This window comes from Falco punctatus (assembly GCF_963210335.1).
Source record: "Falco punctatus genome assembly, chromosome: 14".
Classification (NCBI taxonomy): Eukaryota; Metazoa; Chordata; class Aves; order Falconiformes; family Falconidae; genus Falco; species Falco punctatus.
The window spans coordinates 15,018,242-15,038,137 of record NC_137594.1 but is presented as its reverse complement, the minus strand read 5'-3'; the positions used below and the strand labels follow the sequence as shown (position 1 = coordinate 15,038,137).

At 43.0% G+C, this 19,896-nt stretch overlaps 1 protein-coding gene across 4 annotated transcripts in view; it reads left to right on the top strand.

Moving 5' to 3' along the window:
- MYLK3 (myosin light chain kinase 3) overlaps positions 1-19,896 on the top strand; it is a 37,759-nt gene that overhangs the window by 131 nt on the left and 17,732 nt on the right. Inside the window, exons 1-3 of one of the 4 annotated variants that reach the window (XM_080410820.1) lie at positions 10-1,404; positions 17,959-18,024; positions 19,023-19,113. In XM_080410820.1, coding sequence (XP_080266946.1) covers positions 1,312-1,404; positions 17,959-18,024; positions 19,023-19,113 — 250 coding nt within the window. In that variant the 5' untranslated portion in view covers positions 10-1,311. The other 3 variants (XM_080410819.1, XM_080410822.1, XM_080410821.1) reach the window with 3 other exon arrangements.

The following is a 19,896-nucleotide window of genomic DNA, read 5'->3' as shown; positions in this document are numbered from 1 at the left end:
ACAGTATCTTCTCTGCATTGCTTGCTTGCTTGTTTTAGGGGAGAATGCAAGTGCGCTCATGCTGTGGTAAAACACACTTCTATTTTGATTTAAGCAGCGAAGAGGCGGCCTGTGCTAAGCCCAGATACTGCTGTCTTGAGGTGCTTGACCATTTGCTCGAAGGCCACTGGTCCATAGCGAGCAGCTGTCATTCTGCGTACCCTTGCCTGATGTCATTCAGGTTAATGTGCGTTTTTTTATGTTTGATTACTTGTAGCTAGTAATCAAACAGAGCCAACTCTGCTGCGGCTTGTTGGCGGAATGGGAAAGGAAGGCACAGCACGGATGAAAATTGAAAGTAGATTTGCTTCTCCAGAACTTCCTTTCCTCCTTAGGTCATCCAGCATCTTGGTGTCTGTTGTCTTTATATGTTTGTATTCCACTGACGCAATTTATAGGTAAGAAATCAAGGAAAAAAAGTGTGTATTTTACACAGGACAAAATAAAAAGGAATTGGTTAGCTGAGGACCAAATGTGTGAGGAGGAACATCATTTGGATGCATCGTGACTGCTTATTGATCTTAACTGTGTAGGTAGAGAAAAATGTAAAAGATTCTAAATCTAGGGGTTCACAAATAGACCTGCATGGCAACATACACTTGTGTGAGTATTTTTGTTGGACTCTACGGTGTTTTACAGACTGAAGTGAATGGCTCTGTGCACCTAGCATCAGACTATAGAAACAGTGCTTGAAGGCATGAATAAGTACCTGAGTTCTGATGGAGGGTGGATATTTGTCCTTTCTTTGTCCATTCGTTTGTTCCCTTTGTTCCTATGCTTAAGAAATTTGAAATAAATGTCCACGTGGACAGTAATCTTAAAGTAAATAGCCTGCAGCAATAATCAGTGTTGCTGAAAAAAAGAACAGTGGTCAATGACAGTCTGGTCACTGCTTAGCTGAAGCAAACACACTGTCCGTAAATTACAGCAGAAGCAAATTTTGACTTGGGCAAAAATAAGCTAAGGAACAGAGGAACACAGAGAAGGGACTCTTTAAGGACTCAAGAGATTTGACTGTTCATCTTCTGTTGTTCCCGTGCCTTACAGTAGCTGTTATCAGTAACTCGGGAAGTGAGCTGCAGGGATGCGGGCAGGACCTGGTACTGCCGATAAGGAAGTGAAATGATTGAAATGCCTGGTGTAGTGATAGATAAGATGAAATGCCTAGTTCATCACACAAGCAGGATTTCAGTGAGATCCAGGGAGGCTGTGCAGCTTTATTCAGTAAAAGGCTGCTGGCGACGTGGGTGACTACCACACAAGCCCAGCGAGATGGGAACTTTATATCAGGAATCTTCCCTGCACAGGTCCCTTCGTCTGAGCATGGGAGGATTTTGTGTTTCTGATTACATAAAGAGATTTACGGTAAGGGACTCCGCAGTGTTTGGTTGTGATCCTAATTTGAAAGTAAAAACTTTCTAGATGGCGCAGTATGGATGGCGGTGCCTTTTGTGAGGTGCTCTCCGTGTGTGTGACATTCTTGGCCAGGGTGTGCAGCCTGTTGGCTTGCAAAACACCGGCCGATGGCCGGGAGGTGTTTCTGAAATGATGAGTGCAGGCTTTGCCTTTAGTAAATAAATTTATTTTTGGGGGGAGCCTTGGCACATTAAAACTTTTATTCTGAGTGGTCTATTTGTAGTATAGGATGCTGGGCTGCCATTCAGATTATGTGGAGGTGGCTTGTTACAGCTTTTTGCTTTAGTCACCGTATGTCTGAGTTTTAAGACGATGAAGCTGTTGGGCAGGCTCACACTGAGGCAGTTTAATGAGGAGCCAAATTTTGCATGAGCCCATTCGCCCCGCAGTGAAAGCAGTGCGGTCAGCGTGAGCAGCGGGCACTCGATGCCGGCGTGGCTCTGGGGTAGCGCTTCGTGAAAGCAAACCCCGTTGTGCCAGGCTTTGAGGAAACAAAGTGGAAGAGTGTCTGGGACAGCTTGACCACCAATCGACAGACCATAATCCCTGCAAGGGGAGAGAGACACAGACACGTCACTAGTGGAAGAGAGAATAGGAATCGGCTTTTCTGTCACTGTAAGCGCTTCATCAAACCACGCTGTGTTTTAAAACTGTGGAGTTCAGTTTCAGTTGCTACAGTGGTAGGAGGTCCAGGGAAGCACGACTTCTGTTCTCCTTGGTTTGCATTTGCCGACTTTTTGAGTTGCTGGAAAGAGAGCTACCATCCAGACAGAAGCAGAAAATGGACTTCAGCATCCTTAAGAAGAATGCCATGTACATATGCATGTAATCAATTACATGTATCTGTAATTAAAAAAAAAAGTTGTAAGAGTTGCATTTTAAGTGAGAATAGATCAGATTGTTGTGGGTTTTTTAAAGCTAGTCTTTTTGAAAATTTTGAAGAAAGGTTTTCCTCCTGTATTTTGTTCAATAGCTCTAATGGGCTTTCTTAAAGAGTTTGTTTATAATCACCTTTGATCTTTAAGGAGCCAACGAACTAAATTAACGAAATCAACAGTAATAAACCAAATTCTGGCCCAGTTGAAGAAAAGGACAAAGATTTTTACTAATTTTAACAAGTTGGATATTATTCCAAAGCATGAAATTAATCTAATGTAACATCATGTAGTGGATTTAATATAGCCAAGGGTACAATATGATTTTTTTTTTTTGGTCATTTATTACATGAGAAACAGAATGGCTCAGAAGACTAGGTACGTTTCATACCCCTATAGCCATGTGATTTATTGTCTATTTATGGCAACAGAGCAGAAAAACATTTTGGTCTATTAATTTGAATATACTACTCAACTGTTCATGGTGAACAGATAATGATGTGTTTAAATTGTTGATGTTCAGCTTTATGTTAAAGAAAGCTATTAAGCAGCCTGAAATACATGCAATTTTCTTTTGCTTAATGCTGGAGGAGTGCGAATGAAAGCTATTTCAGAAAGGACCACAGGAAACTTTTTATAGAATCATCAAAGCAAATGATCCGGGGTTTTTTGGACTAGTCATGTCTTGGGCGGGAAAAGTCAGTACTGCGGTTATCTGGCTACGTGGCATTCTGTGGCTTGGCTCTGTGTAGGTGAGAGTTAGTATTTTGCAATAATATGAAGGCTGTAATGAGATTCAAAATACCTTGTTTCTCTGCAGTTGATCTGTTGGGTGACTAATTCTTTCATATTCATTGCTTCAGTTTCCCTTTCTGTAAAACTAGTGATAATAGTACTACTTCTGAAAACGTTTTAAGGTCCACAGGTAAAAGCTGTCTTACATGTAGTTCGATTTATTTGTTTTCCTAGTCCTCAGTGAGCTAAGAATCAAAAATAACTTTGTTTTGGATGTCTTGCTTTGGATTACATCCCTCTGGCGAGTTTAACCAAACTCATCGTGTTTCTCTCTCTGAAAATCATTGTGTGTTTTGTTCCCAGAGCTAGCGCTCAAATTCATGGAACATTATAAAGAGAAGGATGCTTTTGGAGGATGTTGCCAGCAGAGAGGCATATGAGGATAAACAGTGTCTTGGACCATATGTGCAGTTCTTACTAAAGTTGGTGAGAGCAGCTCTAATCTGTAAGCTTAATGTTAACCCCAGTGGGAGCTCTCTTCTCCCGTGTAGAATGGCAGCCTGTAAATTGGGTTTGAGCCTGTTCCAGCAGGAGCTGATGGGTGTACGTACGCTTCTGATTGCAGTGGCTGCCATGTGAAACCTGTTTACATGTTTGTTGACTGGAGTCTCTTTCTGGCATAGCACTGGATGATCTGCCTGTTTGTACGCGGGCGGCTGGCTCGGCTGACCCTGCTGTTGTGGAAGGGCTGGTAGCACTGGGCAGGTCGGTAAACAGTGGCCTGAGCGTGTTTGCAGATTGCTTGGAAATTTGTGTTATGGCTCTGATGTACAGTGGAAGGTGTAGTTCATGCTCAGGCAATAAGATAAAGCGTTTTATGTTTCCAAAATTGGACTCTGTTAGGAGAGGCGGTGGTGGGAGCGTTCTAACATGTGCCTGAAGACCACATTGCCTGTGCTTCCTTCAAGCTTTTCCTTCCCGGGAGCTGAACCGCTTCGATGATCAGCTGCATCAATCCTTTTAGCCTTGGTGCTGCTGTGCTCGCTCTTCTGCTGACTTGCAGGATCTGACTTTTATTTTAGGACGTGGCCACTTAACAAGATCTCTGAAGTTATCCAGCCCTTCACATAAGCTAATCTTGATGCCTCTACCCTACTTCTTGTTTGTCGTAGCCGGTGTGCATTCCACTCTCTCTTTTTTGGGGCAACACCTTGCTGATTTTTGCTACTCAGACTTACTTCTGGGAGTCCTGAGTAGGGTTATTTAGAACTCCTTGGGTACTCTTGGATCACATCTTGCCCTTTGTGTATTTATTTTTGAATGTCTTTCGCTGCGCCACACAATACCCTTTGTTTTAACCTGTCTTTGAACGGTTGTCTCCCGTTTTGTGTAGTTATTTGGGGCTTGGATTACAGAGCTGCTGGGACAGGCCTGATGGAGACCGGGCCTTGATAGCTGCAGTTCAGGCTTCTGTTTACTGGGGGAGTCACTCCTCCGCTCGGCAAAGCCGATCTGGGATCCCAGGCTCTGGGGTGATCTGCCCCGAGGTCCAACTGCCGTCCTTGGGTCTGGAGTCCTGGCAGGCAAGGTACAGCCTGCTACGGAGAGCTGGCAGAGGGGGGGACAGACTGAAGCAAACAAACTAACCAGGCCTTAATGGAAGGGGTGAGCCATTTTGAAGGACTAGGATTTTTAGAAAAATACATGGTTGGAAAATTTCTGAGCATCTCAATTGTGAACAGCATCTTTCCAGGCTTTGTGGCAACTCAACAGAAAGATACCGTGTGCTCCAATTCACATTTTGCACCAGTATATAGTGGCTTGCAGTCTGTATATTTGATTGAGTATCCTTTCAGACCATTCGTATCCCAGAAGCTAGAGTATTAAACTATATATAGTCTCTGACCTTAAAGACAGGTTTGTTTTCACCTTCTCCTGTGGCTGAATTCAGATAGCAGGAGCTCGCAGGTCCTCCTGCTGTTGTCTTCTATATTTGTGTCTCGCCTTTCACTCTGTCGTTTTGTGTCCTGAGCAGTACACGTGCTTTCTGGCTCATCCAACTTATTTAAGCATGCCTCTGGCCTCAGGTACATACTGTCCTGAATGCTGCCGTTCAGAGACCTGGTTCTTCCCAGCACTGTCGTTGCATACTCACTGGTATTGTATGGGGTGGGGCAGAATTAAAAAGAAATGCTCTTTTTCTATAAATAGCTGTGTTCTGGATATTTTCTTGGTGGGTTCCTGTTCCCAGTTTCAAATTAAGTCCCCCAGAAGCCCAGCGTGAGGAGCTTCAGCTTCAGGGTCCTGGTTAGTCCTCAGCATCCTCTTTAAAAATTGGCACAGCTTGAATTGCATCTTCCTTGACTTCTCTTGGTGTAAAAAGAAAATCGTTTGCTACAGTTTTGATGATTGACTGACTTTCTTGTTTCTGGGTTTGCTTTATACAGAATTATCAGTCTTAGGGCCAGAAACCATTGGCACAAGTTATCAGATGGCTGGCTGTGTCATCCTGCTCCGCAGGGCAGTTCTGAACCACGGCTGTCAGTGACCATTTGTCTTGGCAAGGTAGGCAGAAAGCTGCCCGTCATGGCTGTGGGGCATTGAGCTTCTTCCAGTGCGCTTTCCACTGGGTTATGGTCCATGCAGAATTTCATAAGATCCACTCTTCACTAGATGCAGTTTAGAGAAACTTGTGCAAAATGTTCCAGTCCCTCCTTTTGTGGCTGAGCAAGAGCCAGGGAGCTCAGTGTTTCATCATTTTCGTGGACTATGTGTAGAGACTCTTGCTCACCTCTCTGCAGAATGTTACTGCAGTCTTCTCCAGCTTCTAGCCCAGCATTTTAATTAGTCTCCTAATTTCTCAGACCGAGAAGATCTTGGTGTACTGTTGTTAGATGTGTGGCTGGTGCTGCCCTACTACCCTTTAGTGACAAATATTCCTGCTATCAACTAATACGAAATCCAAACCATGTATATCCTGGAACTTTTATGAATAACATTATCTGCTTGCTTTCCTCTGAGTGATTTTTGGTTTATGGTGCCAGGACTCGGTGCTGCTTTTTCAGCCTAGCACTGGTAACCGGTGTATCTGGGTTTATACCACAGCTGTCTCTGCAATGCATCTGGAGATCAGTTGGTCACTGATCTAACAGCAGAATTGCAAAACTGACAGTTTAGTAGGTTTAATTCAGGAGCTTCTTATGTGTGCAGAGGACCTTCGATGTGGTTGCTTAAAATTAATGCTCTGGAGTCTGGCTGTTGATCTAAAGGAGCAAGGTGGTTCAGAAGCAAAACTTGCGGAGTTCTCATGGAAGCCTTGCGGATATGGCAGTGGAAATGGCTGCATGACATGTGCTCTGGATTTCTGGTTTTGCCAGATATTTGTACTGAGATACCAACTTTAGGTGGAAAAAATGGATCACTGTGCTTAGTCATACCACTGGGGCCCTAACTCAAGGCTTCTAACTCACACCCAACTGTTCTTGAGCTATCTGCTTTGGAGAGATAAACTTAAAATGCCTTCTCATTCCTTGCTCTGGAAAGCCTGATGCCTGTTGTTAGCTGCTTTCTGCAGTTTCACCGGCATGTGGTCTAATTTTGGTTTAGACAAGCTTGTAGATGACATTCTTTTATTTGCTGTATCTTTCTTCCAACTTGATGAAAACAGTTATAAATTTAGCTGGAGATCTTTTGCACATCTGAAATGGATGCGGCATCTTCTGTGTTTTTTGCCAGATGTTTAAACATTCACCTAAAGGCATGCAAGTGGCTTCTCTGTATTAGATTATTGAGAAGAGTTTGCAGAACCACCAGCTTTTGTACACAAAGTCTTTTACCCTCAATCATTTTCAAAACAGATTTTGTGTTGAGATTAAGCCTGAACTAATGAAGTTATTCCTGTATTTGTGAATGATGTCAAAGCAAAATGTCAGAGGGATCTAAATCAGCAGGTGAATATAGCACATAACAGACTTCATTATAGGACAGATGACTGTTTACTTGATCTAGAATTTTCTTAACATGGTGTTCTAGTTTTTAGTGGGAAATAGCAATGTCAAGGAGTGTTCTTAAAAAAATAAAAATTTCCCCTGTTGTTAGGTTTCTGTAAAGCCCGTTACTAGCAAGGAACAGTGAGCACAGCACTTGGTGTTTGGTGTGCCACGACAACAACTGTCAAGTGGAAATGTGAGAAAAAAAATCAGTAACTGAGACTGTAGCTTGCACAAGGCCTGAAATGATGGCATTAACTGCTGTTACAATTATTTGGGAAAGGTTTCCAAGAGTGTGTCAGTAGCCAAGGCATGCTCAAGTCTAGTCAAATGGCTTGTGAGTGGCTGGAGGCCACCTCTCACGTGGCTGTCCACGAGCACTTTGTTTGCTTGATTCCAGTGCAGTCTGATGGGATTTGAGGTGCTTGTGTTTAACTTTTCGAACGCTTTCAAATACGTTGCGATGTAAAATTGCATTGGAGGTGATCATACTTCAGTCAGTAACTGCAAAAGGCAGAAGGGTGGCTGGGGGAACAGTATTGCTGCCTTTTAGCTTTGGAAATATAAGTGGAGGGGCAAAAGAAAGTTGAATATATTCTTAGAACAATTGTCAGTCGTGGTATTGAGAAAGGCGAGGCTGGAAATGATGGTTGCGAATTAGCAAGTCAGCGCAGCTCTGTGCGTGCATTTTTGTGGTAATTTTTCAGACTTGAAGCTGAAAATTTCTGAAGTAGGAAAGGAACAGAAGACAACACAAAGCGCATTGCAATTTGGTGATTTTCATCTTCTCAAACAAAAGTGTGTTGCTGGCAAAGCAGAGGCTTTTCTGAGGGATTTGATTTGAAGCCAGTCAAATCTCAAGTCAGCAAGAACAATTGTGCTGGTTTCAATATGTTTTGGAGTGAACTCGGGATTATGTAAATTTTTTGTTCTGAAAAGTTGACTGTCTAGAAATAACCCTTTCTTATGCAACAGATCTGTTCCCTATATATTTATACTGAGAGGCCTGTCGCAAATTCTTGCCACTGAAGTAATGTTTTTACCAATTTTATTCCTCTCGGCATTACTGCACAGCCAAGGCTACTCTTCTGCTTTGTGGTGGTCCCTACTGACTTACAATTAGTTGTACCTGAGCAAATTGCCATAGACACGGGAGCTTTTGGCAGGTTTAAAAAAAAGTGCCTTCGGGTTCTCTGCTGAGCTCCTAGTAGTAGTGAGAACGCATCCTGTAAATGAGGGGCTTCTTGAATCCAGGGGTAGCTTTTGTGGCTGCCCATTAAAATCTGCAGGCTTTACAAGGAACTGACCCCATTAGATATAAAATCACTCAAATTCAGGGAAAGCAGAATGAGCAGCGTGACTTTTCAGTTTCCAGAGAAGAGCTCTTTGTTGGGCGGTGTGGAGGAGTGGGAGGATGAATCTTTACCACCACACATTACTGGTTACCACTCTTCTGTGGGTAAAAGAGTTCAGTAGCTGCTTGGTTTAAAAAAACAAAAAAAAAGTTTGAAAAAATGGAAAGCAAAAGTAATGAGACAGCTGCTTCATGTAGTTCCTGTGGGCAACAGGTTTGGGGGTGAAAATAAACTTCAGGGGTCAAGTGAGTGTATGTGGATGGGCAACAGGTGCTCTCTTGGCCTCCCAAGAGGCAAAGTAACCTGGAGGAAGGACTTAAAGGTTCTTGTTAAGCCATGTGGGCAAATGGTAGGCAGTGTTATCTAGCAATCTCATCACTTTGATGTAAATGAAATGTCATAATTGATCTGTTCAGCTCTCTGCTGTCAGCTGCTTGACAGAGATGCATTACAATACTACACACGATCTCAGATTCATTAACCTGTCCTTAGCTGTGCCACTGCCTGGGAGCATTAGCCTTAGTTTCAGTAGTTTGAAAAGGGAATAAAGTAAGGGAGGAAGAGGTCAGGGCTTGCAAGACTGTTTCATAACCTACTGTGTTAACGGTTTTCTGTCATTAAATATACAGAAAAAGAAAAAAAAATATATTAGTGATTGCTGAGATTTAGTTGAGCTGGTACTATAGGAATGTACTGGTGTGAGCTAGGCAGTATTGAAATCATGGGATTATTTAGGTTGGAAAAGACCTCTGAGATCATAAAGTCCAACTGTTAACCCAGCACTGCCAAGCCCACCACTAAACCATGTCCCTAAGCACCACATCTATGTGTATTTTAAACATCTCCAGGGATGGTGACTCCACCACCTCCCCGGGCAGCCTGTGCCAATGCTTGACCACCCTTTCAGTAAACATGTTTTTCCTGATATCCAACCTAAACCTCCCCTGGTGCAACTGGAGGCTGTTTCTTCTTGTCCTGTTGCTTGCTGTCTGGGAGAAGAGACCGACCCCCACCTGCCTGCAACCTCCTTTCACGTAGTTATAGAGAGCGATAAGGTCCCCCTTGAGCCTCCTTTTCTCCAGGCTGAACACCCCCAGTTCCCTCAGCTGCTCCTCATAACACTTGTGCTCCAGACCCTTCCCCAGCCTTATTGCCCATCTCTGGGTACGCTCCAGGACCTCTACGCCCCTCTTGAAGTCAGGGGCCTAAAACGGAATGCAGTATTCAAGATGTGGCCTCACCAGAGCTGAGTACAGGGGGACAACCACTGCCCTGGTCCTGGCTGGCTACAGTGCTTTGGATATTGGCCAGGTTGCTTCGGCCACCTGGGCATGCTGCTGGCCCACATTCACCTGGCTGTTGACCAAGACCTCCAGGTCCTTTTTCACCAGGCGGCTTTCCAGCTGCTCTTCCCCAAGCCTGTAGCTTTGCATCGGGTTGTTGTGACCCAAGTGCAGGACCTGGCACTTCTCCTTCTTGAACTTCATACAATTGGCCTCAGCCCATCAATCCAGCCTGCCCAGACCCCTCTGAAGACCCTGCCGACCCTCAAGCAGATCAACACTCCTGCCCAACTTGGTGTTGTCGGCAAACTTACTGAGGGTGCACTCGATCCCTTTGTCCAGATCGTTGATAAAGGAATTAAACACAACTGGCCTCAATACTGAGCCCTGGGAACACCACGTGTGACTGGTCACCAGCGGGATGTGACTCCATTAGCCACCGCTTGTTGGGCTTGGCCATCCAGCCAGTTTGTACCCACACATGCTCCAAGCCATGAGCAGCTGGTTTCTCCAGGAGATGCTGTGGGGAGCTGTGTCAAGGGCTTTACCAAGGTCCAGGTAGGCAACATGCACAGCCTTTCCCTCATCCCCTAGGTGGGTCACCTTGTCACAGAGGAAGGCCAGGTCTGTCAAGCAGGACCCATGCTGGCTGGGCTGTGCCACGGTCACCTGGGGAGACTGGTGGTGCTTTGTAGACCCTGTTATCGTGCAGGTGGATTTCAACCAGCAGCTGACATGAGCGATGCGTTAAATATCAGGTTCCTGACCATCTAAAGCAGGTATGGGCCAGTTCCTATGAACCTACGAGGTGATCCCAGCAGGAAGCCCAGCTATTGGCCTAGACAGACTTATCTAGACTATGGTGTGTCTTGCCCTTGGAAGTTATTCCTCTAAATTAGAGCCAGTGCCCATTTCGGTGCTTACCATTTATCATGAGAATTGGTCTGTTGCTGCACCATTACTCTGTGGATATGATTTATTACCTTTCATGTGTCTAGGAAACATGCTGTTCACGAGAAATTACTCATCGGTGTAGGGCTTAATTTTTCAAGAGTTTGGGTGCCCTAGAAAAGCTTAGTTAACCCTTTCAATTTCTGGGAGGAAAACTAAGCAGTGCATGTTAATGAGCTGCAGCAGCTAGATGTAGATTAAGTAGATCTTTCAGTGTAACTTGAAAAAAGTTGACAGCTGGTTTCTAAATATGTAAAAGTTATTTATTTTCCCTGAGTAATGTTTAGCAGATGTAGCCAGATTGTTTTGAGCTTATCTGCTGTTTGATGTTTTTCTTTTTGTGAGCTCCTGATGTTTTACCACATTAAGTTCTTTATCTCCTTAGGATCTCCTGCAATGCAGCCACTGCAAGCTTCTCCCAGAGCCCCCAAGTTCTTTATTGAGCTTTGGCTTGGTTTAGGCTGTATAAAAGATTATATTTTCATTTACCTACACATTTGCAGCCATCTCCAGTTTTACTGTGTGTTGGAAGCAATGCAATAATCTAATGAGATGATCTGTTTGAGCAGCTGGTTTTAACCTCTGTGACATTTCTTGTTTGGGACTTAAGCCTCCACTGTCACTTTAGTACATGCTGTAAATTTCTTTTCTTTTTTTTTTTTTTTTTACTTTTATTTTCACACCATCTTTGTGTTTTTTCCATCCTTTGGGTCAGAGCTAGCAAGGTGGGATCGTAACTGAACTGTCAGATTGTAGATTCTTTGCATTGAATGTGAATTTTTCTCATTTTCGGACATCTCCCTCACAACTGGGAGAGTGTGCGTGAGGCTGAAGCCAAAGAGGAATAAATTCTTCTTTCCCCCTTGAGAATAAAGCTTCTTTGGCATCATTGGTTCAAGGTCACTTGTAGTTCTAGTTCTCCAGCGTTTGTGTACCTTTTATCTGGCACTCCTGAGATACCTTTGAAATATCTCCAAAATATCAAGTATCAGAGAAGTTCATTTCAGTTCAGCTCTTGATGGGACGGAGACAGTTGCCTACTCACTGCAGATCACAATGCTCAGGCTTTTTGTTTACCTGGAAGAAACAAGCACAAATCCACAGGAGACCAGTTATCATCAGAAGCTTTATTCCAGTTACATCCGAATTATGGTGGAGCCTTGTGGATCACCGGTTTATTTTGCCAATGACAACAAGGGGTGACTGAGCATAACTCCGCAATCCACAGAGGTCCTGCAAGGTTCACTGGTGGTCATGGTTCAGAAAACGTTTCAAGTTCTTCAGATGTAGTTTGGGGGGTATCGAAAATGAAGCAATGCTGTTGCAATATGTAAGTGCAAAATGTCATTAATAAGCAATGGCTCCTCACAAAGGAAAAGTTGGTTTAATAGGCTGTTGCATTTGTTACAATAACCATACTTTTTTGGTGATGTCTAAGGAGGGATGTACTATTATCTGTAGTACGGAGTCAGGCAATTTAGGATTTTTCTCTTATTTTTTTGTTCAGTATTGGAAGGCTCAAGAGAATGCTTTCTGCAGGCTGCCCAAGCGAGATCCAAACATTGGGCACTAAATCAATGTTCCAAACAAAAATTGCCTTCTATTGTAATTCAGAGCAAAAGGAATGGAGGATTTGTCCTGCCAGTATTTGAGCATATTATTGTCCTGAAGACAAAACCATCAGATCCATTGGGGCTGTTTTTTCTTTTGTGTGTTTGCCAGCAGTTCGAAAGGAGTGGAGAGAGGGGAGGTGGAAATTTAAAAGAAAAAAAGAAAAGCTGACCTTAAAAACTTTGTGACAGATGTTTAAAAATCTTCAGTGTGAGCCAGTTAAGGTGTCAGCCTTCTCTGTCCTTCATTCCACCCATGATTTTGCAGTTGCTTATGGATGCAAAGTATAATGTAAATAGTGTTACAAGTTGAACAGCTGTATCTGAGGAGGAGGCAGTTTTGGCTGTATCTTCCCTGTACGTACCTCAGACAACACTAGCAAGGAATATTTGCTGCATGTAGCAAGAATTCTCTATAGTGCATCATCTTATACAACTCTCATTGCACTGAGTAGGTGTTAGGTGGTGAAATCTGTTCCATATAGCTGGAGTATACAGTGTGTGGCTGAATCTAGAGTAGGAAGATATGGTTCGTCCCCTTGAGCTGCAGTCAGGCAAGTCTGCTTGTGTAAACTAATATAAATTCAGAAATTTCCTTTTTTTTAAGTTCCCTTTTTGCTTTACACAGCATTTACCATTAGAGTCCATTATATATGAGGAAGCTGAAACAATCAGTTACACGAATAGTAACACTAGTAAATAACAGTGGGGCAGCTTTTTTGATCTCGCTTGTTAAATAACTAAGGTGGTGGTTCAGGATTTCAAAAGGCTCCCATTTGTCCACAAACACAGGCAGAGGCCGGTTCTGCACTTTCGTTGTACTTGCATTGTTTCACGGCTGGGCATGCTGTGCCTGTAATAGCACACTGGTGGTGGCAACTGAAGGTCTAAGTATGTGGCTGTGGGTGACTTTCTGTGGCTAGGTTTCCGTATTGGAATATTTGCTGCAAGTTGTCTGGCTTTAAATATAACAATCTAATGACTCTACCTTTTTCTTTTTGTCCCTGAAAGGACAACATTCAGCTGGTACTCTTGATTTAGTAAAAATGTTGCCTGTTTTGATTACTTGTCATCAAGCACCTTTGTGGGCTTGAAGAAATCAATTACTTAAAGGCATTTGGCTGAAAACTCTGGTTCTTTAAATGAAGTAGTAGAGTTGAAAAGCTTTTATTACCAATGTCCTATACTTTCAAGACAGAGCTGTATATTTTGCTGCACTGTATGTTTGATTATTGAAGTAAGATTATATGTGATATCACAAAACTCATGCCTTACTATCGCAGACCCCTGTGAAAATACCAGTGACTTCAAAATACTTTTTTTTTGGATCAGGAGAAGTAACATGGCCATGTAACAAAATGTGTTGGTTTTTTTCTTTGTTGTAAAGGTAGAAACCCTTGTCTTAAAGAAGTGGCAAGGACGTAGCATCTTCTCAAGAGGGTAATTTTAATGCTGCTGCTACTACTCTGCCATGTGTAGAGGAAAGATTTTAATTTCTAGAATGTCCTATCTCATACAGCAAATTCACTTTAAAAATTACACTTTCTTCCTATATGCTCCTTCCAAAAATGAGGAAAGGATTGGAGGCAAAGGGATGCTCAGTGTCCCAAAGCCCATGGCTTTGGCATGACTGTTGTTCTGTTGCACCAGGACTCCTGCAGCAGCAGTATTTCCCCGGTGCTTGCTTCCTTCTGCCCTGCGTACACACCGCAGTGAAGAGGGACCTGGGAGAGCTAGATGCAGTCGTTTGACACACTGTCACGTCTGGCACAGGACAAACTGTTTTATCTCTTGATGCTGCAGTTCATCCTCTGTGGAAGAGGACTGGCTGTCATTCTGTGTTGTATTGTGAGGATACATTCATTAATGTTTCGGAAGCACTCAGAACTGTGGCAGTGGGGGCTGTGCAAGTATAAAGTGACTGTCTTTCAGTTCTCTGCTGACTGTGAGTTTTGTAGTAGACACGCTGTGATTCAGAAGTGAAAGCAAGTCAGTAACAAGTCCTTTAAGTAAGATTTGTGATTTAAGAATGCTGATAGTTGGACTGATTCTACTGCGCCTTCATGAAGATTTTTTTTTTAACTTGGTTTGCTTTCATAGCCTGCGAGAAAGATTTAATTTTAGACGTTTCAGTTGACAAAGACATGCTGGTGCTAGATACGTATTTCAGATCCTTGTCATTGTACTCTATTTTTAAATTCAAGTGCCAGCCAACCTAAAGAGCACTCCCTGTGTCTACGTTCTGCATCCGTGCTGCAAAGCTGAATTCTTCTAAGCCTTAGCACAAGGCCACCAACTTATTTTTATGTTTTTCCTATTTAGCGAAGAGAAATGCTCTAGCAACTTCTTTTCGTTATCACAGAACTAAAACTGGTCATAAAAACAATCCTCCTGCTTCCAGAGGTCTGCTCAGGCATTGGCAATTTTTAAGATGCTTGCCTATCAACAGCCACTCGAGAAAGAATTTTAAATGGTTCTGTGACGTCAAGGAGGGCCAAGAAAATACAGTCTGGTGCCAAATGACTTCCATCATTGAAAGCACGCAGTAAGAAATAGATAACACAGAAATAAATCTTTTATGCAGTAGCAATCTCATGATACGCTCTAGCAACTCCTATAAGTGAGGCGGTCTGCTGTAGGAATAGCTGAAGAAGATGAACGTTCAGACTCTCGTTTTCTAATTTATGATTAATGAAAAGCCAACCTAGTCTGTCTGACATCCTGCTGTCTGGACAGAATGTCTGCGGGTAGCTTGGACCCTGCAGAGGGAAATGCCCTGACAAAATTACAGCCTACAAAAGTGAACAACCTAAGTATGATGGACAAAAAACTGAATCTCTTGAATGAAAAGATGGACAAACTGTTGCATTTCCAAGAAGATCTGACAGGCAAACTGCAGCGAGTTAACAAAGGCATTGATGATGTAGAAAAAGGCATTAACGAGCTAACAGTATCCCGAGCAGCTCCCGATGAGACAGATGCAATGAAAAAAGGCCTAAAGGTATCGGACAGTGCTCACCAGGCTGATATCCAGAGCATATGCTCGGAAGTATTGAAGTTGATGAAAGCTGCCCAGCTAGATGCCTCGAAGCATAAGGAGAGGCTGGCAAAGATAGAGAAAAGGGTTGATACACTGGATAAAGTTATTACATTTGTGGGAGAAGTACTGAAAAATTCTAAAGTAGTGGATTTTATTCTCAAAGGTGTTGTGCCCTGGAAGAAGGGGAGTCTGCTGGAAATCCTTGTGGAGGTTGGTTTTGTTTTGCTATTCTTCATATTTTTCTTGATGAAGTAGCAGGGCTTTGGGCGCTCCTGCTGATTTCTTGCGTAATGTATAATTCAGGTTTTCCTTTCAGTGTTGTTTTTACAAGTTACTGGTGTGACCTTAGAATGGCGGGGCTCTGAAGGCAGCAACCAAGGCTCACAACATGCCTTGCAGTCTTGTCTGAAGTTCCCAAAGTGTGCCAAGCAATCCTGGAACAAGTACGAGCAGTAGATTGCTACTGTGAAGGAAAACTCAGCTTCTACCAGTGCTCAAAGATCAGCACTGTCATTCAAATTAGCGGGTGAATTGAGGCACCAGTGAAAAGTACGAGTAACATACTGGGAGCGTTTTTGTGTTGGAAGATGCTTCTATTTTCTTGATTGATCATGAATTCTGAACGCTAAAACTAATTCTGAACTTATTCTGAGCTTGCTAAAACCTGTGCTGACTCATGGCCATGTTACTGAGCAGACTTAGGTACTTTGACATCTTCAGTTTCTTTAGCTACAGCTTTGTGAGGAAACCGTGACTTTATCAACTCCACCGACGTTGTTCACTCTTCAAATCAAAGAGTTCTTGTGTTTTCAACTTCCTAGATATAAATTCCAAAGCACCTCTTAATTATTGAGGACAGTGAGGGAGGAACAGGCGAGACTGGTACGTGGTTGATACGGTGTTCTGGAATTGATTAACCTTGTTTTTAAAAGTTGCGGGCATCTGGAATTAGTTTTAGCTAATGAGAGTTTTCAGTTTTCACTGTGGCTTGTATCCTACAGCAGGGAAGAAGGGGAGGAAACCTGCAAGAGTTGGAATAGATTTGTTCATTCCAAGAATCTCAGTGTATGTAGAGGTGTGATTACAGTAAGGAGAACTTAGCTCAAATGCAAATGTCCGTTTGTGTTTTAATCCAAATATTGTTCACCAAAACTGTAGGATGTTTTGGTGGGAGGTGCGCCTCAACTTTTACAAGAACAGAGCAACGCTAGGTGCTAGCATACCTTTTCAGGCTTTCTGAGCGCTCTCCTGGTCTCCCTTTTTCTGTGCCGGAGGCTGACAAGTGAGCTAGACTCTTAGGAGACAGAAGAACGTATAAAGGATTTGCATTAACATTGGGAACAACTAATCATACATTAAGGTATCAGTCCTACTTCTGGACAGATACAAAGCTTGTGCTTGCTTGCGGTTCCAGTTTCAGTTCTACAGATTCTTTGAGAAATGGAAGAGTTTGGCGCGTTCTGGTTAGAGCTGCATTGTTACAGCTTGACGCAGGGCCCTCTGCAGGGTTCGCGTCTCGAACTGACCTGATGGTGCGCGGCATGCCAGCGGCCAGGTGAAGGGGGGTATCAAGATGATAAAATAGTGGTGTTTCCAGATGGTCAGGGTCTAAGTGAAAAGAACAGTAAGGGGGGATGTAAATAAAGGGAGGTGATGTGAGGGATACTGGAGGGCTGTTGCACATGGACTTGTCGCATACTGTCAGGATTTGTTGTCAACTAGCCGCTGTGTGCTGCCTCCTCGTCGGTGTTTGCAAAAGAGGGGGTAGGAGGAGGTCAGAGCTTCATCCAGGTCTTATGGGTGGGCAGATGGAGACCGAGAGGTGGACTGGCCTGCTGTTGGTGACCTGATGGACTAGGGTGGGGTGGAGGTCTGTGTCCCAGGCTTTAACCACTCCTCAACTGTAGAACGGCGCAAGCAAGGAGTATTTTGTATTATACGTCGAGCAAGCTGAGAGTTTTTTTGGCTACCTCCAGTTTTGCAACATGGCCATCATTGTTCTCCTTTTTTTGTTTCTGGTCATGACCAGTTTTGGAAATTGGAGCATAAGGTCAATGGTAAGACCTTAAGATATTTTGATCGCAGGCTGCTGAGTGCTATTTGAACTAGAATTAGTGAGGTAGCGTATGTACGTGACCTAGCTGGGGTAACGTGGAGCGTAGCACGGGTGAATTTAAAAACAAATCGGCTTGCGCTGAGCCATGTGCTAGCTTCGGTCTGGTTTTTGCAGCCTGTTTTACGATAGCAGTGTAGACATGGCCAAAGGGCTCCACAGTTGCAAATAAAAAGAATTTGCTACCTGATTGTTTCTGTTTTCCAGCTTTTGCTGTTTTGTAACAGTGTGCTGCTTATCGCGGAGCTGGCTTAGTGCGAAGTTACTCAGTATGGGGGTGGGAGTGGGGAGGTCATGTTTTCATTTCTGGGTGAAGCTGTTTGTTGATGGTATGACAGCATTCCAGGGATGCCATGGGAATGCTTATGGAAGAAGTTTTGTGGGGTTGGAGTCAAATTAATAAAAGACTATGAATTGAGCTTCATAGGATCCAAACCTATAACTTTTTACTTTAAAAAAAAAAAACAAAACAACAAACCCCAAACAAAAAAACAGACAGAAAAACCCACCAGCATTAAACTGTCACTTATCCAAGGCTTTCTTTGCACCTAGGATTTTGCAAGAATAATGTTCCCCCTGGTCATTGTTGCAGGTTTGCTTAGAGCTGTAATAAAAATGGTAATGATTTTTTACTACTTCTACTCTACGGGTGTTTTGTTTTTTGGGAAGGGAGAGGTCGGGGAGGAGGGTGGGTGCTCTGTTGTGGAATTTATGTGGTTGGAGCATGAAATCCTTAACTGCTTTTACTAACAGATGAAGGTGCTGATTTGCAGCAATCTTGTAACCAGAGTTATCTGTAGAAATATTTAAAATGTTAATTATTTGCTTGTACAAATAAGGATAGGAGTCTGCTTATCACTAGATTTTAGCAATATATCAACCAAGAAATTTTACGCTTTTTCACGTAACTCTTTTTGCTAGATATTAGTTACTTGGTTTTAATTTGATTTCAAATGTACAGCTGTGAAGTGCTCAGTGGCGCTATTAAAAAATATCCCTCCTCTGTGCTTTCTTAACTGGATGAAGAAATTTGCTTAAAAATAAGTTTGCTTCTGAAAGGCAGTAGGCCTGTTTTTAACCACGCCAAAGGTGACAAATGTAATGTCAAGTATGTGCACAAGAGTAACTATAAAGCTAGAGGCTTTTTTTTTTTGGTAGCATCTCTATCATAGCTCACACCATGAATCTTTCGGTGCCTTGAGACAAATATATTAACCATATCTTCAGAAACGTTGCTTATCTTTCAGTCGCCAGCCAAAAAACAACAGAGATACAGTATAATTTCTTTTTCTAATCTCTTTTATGTTTCACATGTCATGGCTTTTAATCAGTATGAGTAAAGATGAAGGAGGCTGAATCTCTGACAGTCAAAATATTGGATAACGGTGAGGTAATGTATTATTCTGTGTCATCTTGTTTTAGAAGTATGCCTGTCCGCAAAAGCGGGCAGAGATTGGAAGAAGGGAGTAAACACAGCAGCAACTAGAAATCCAGAAGATCAGAGGTGTTCATTTCTATTTTGCAGAGTCTGAACACCTACATAGTTGGAGGAACCTAGTGGGAAATAAACACTCTTGGACGTAACTCTGATTTTTGTGCTCCCCTGTCACTTTTAGGCTAAAGATAAGTCCGAGGAGAGTGGTGCAAAACCGAAGCATGTGCTTAGTAACAGAGGGACCCAAACTGAAAGCAAGAAGCCTCTGGAAGGTATGTATCACTCCAGGCACACTACAACCTTGGACTCTAGAATATGCAGCAGACAAACTGGAAATTAATAGCCTGCTATTTCCCGCTGTCTGAATTACTCAAATCTAACTGAGTAACTTTGTCCTCTTTCTCCACTGGGGAGATAGAGTTGTTCTCCCCTCCTCTGCAAGATGATCCTTCCCCCAGATCAAACCTCACAAAATGCTGGAAGGTGAAGAAACTAAAAGCAGCACCTTTGGCTGCGCAGTTTCTTTGCTTTGGAATTAGTGAGCTGAACTGAGAGCGATACTTGTTCAGAGATACCAAGAAGGTGGTGGCCATATCACATAGCCAACCTAATAAATTCTTTTCCCTTAACACATCTGAACCAGCCCTCCCTCCCCCTCTCTGAAAAAGGGACATGTTGACATTGGGGGTATCTTTTTTTGATCAGCTGGTTTCATTGCTATGTCAGGGCTAGATTCCTATTTAGGAGGCATCTGTCAGGGCATTGCTCTGCTGCATCCGTTACAATGCCCGTGGAGTTGCAGCAGGGGTGAGTGTGATGCTGAGCAGGCCCTGTCATGCTGTTGTCTTCACAAACTGTTGGCGAATCCTTTAAGTTAAGGGCGATCCCCTTTTTAGCTTCATCATTTAGGAAGTGACAAAAATAAAGCAGGCGGTCACAATTCTGACTCAAAAGCTACATGGAGTTGTGAACTAACCTTGATTGCCAGTGACCTGTGCGTGCCCAATCCCGAAAGAAGTTACCCTAGAAACTTCTACTGTTAGTATTCACAATCA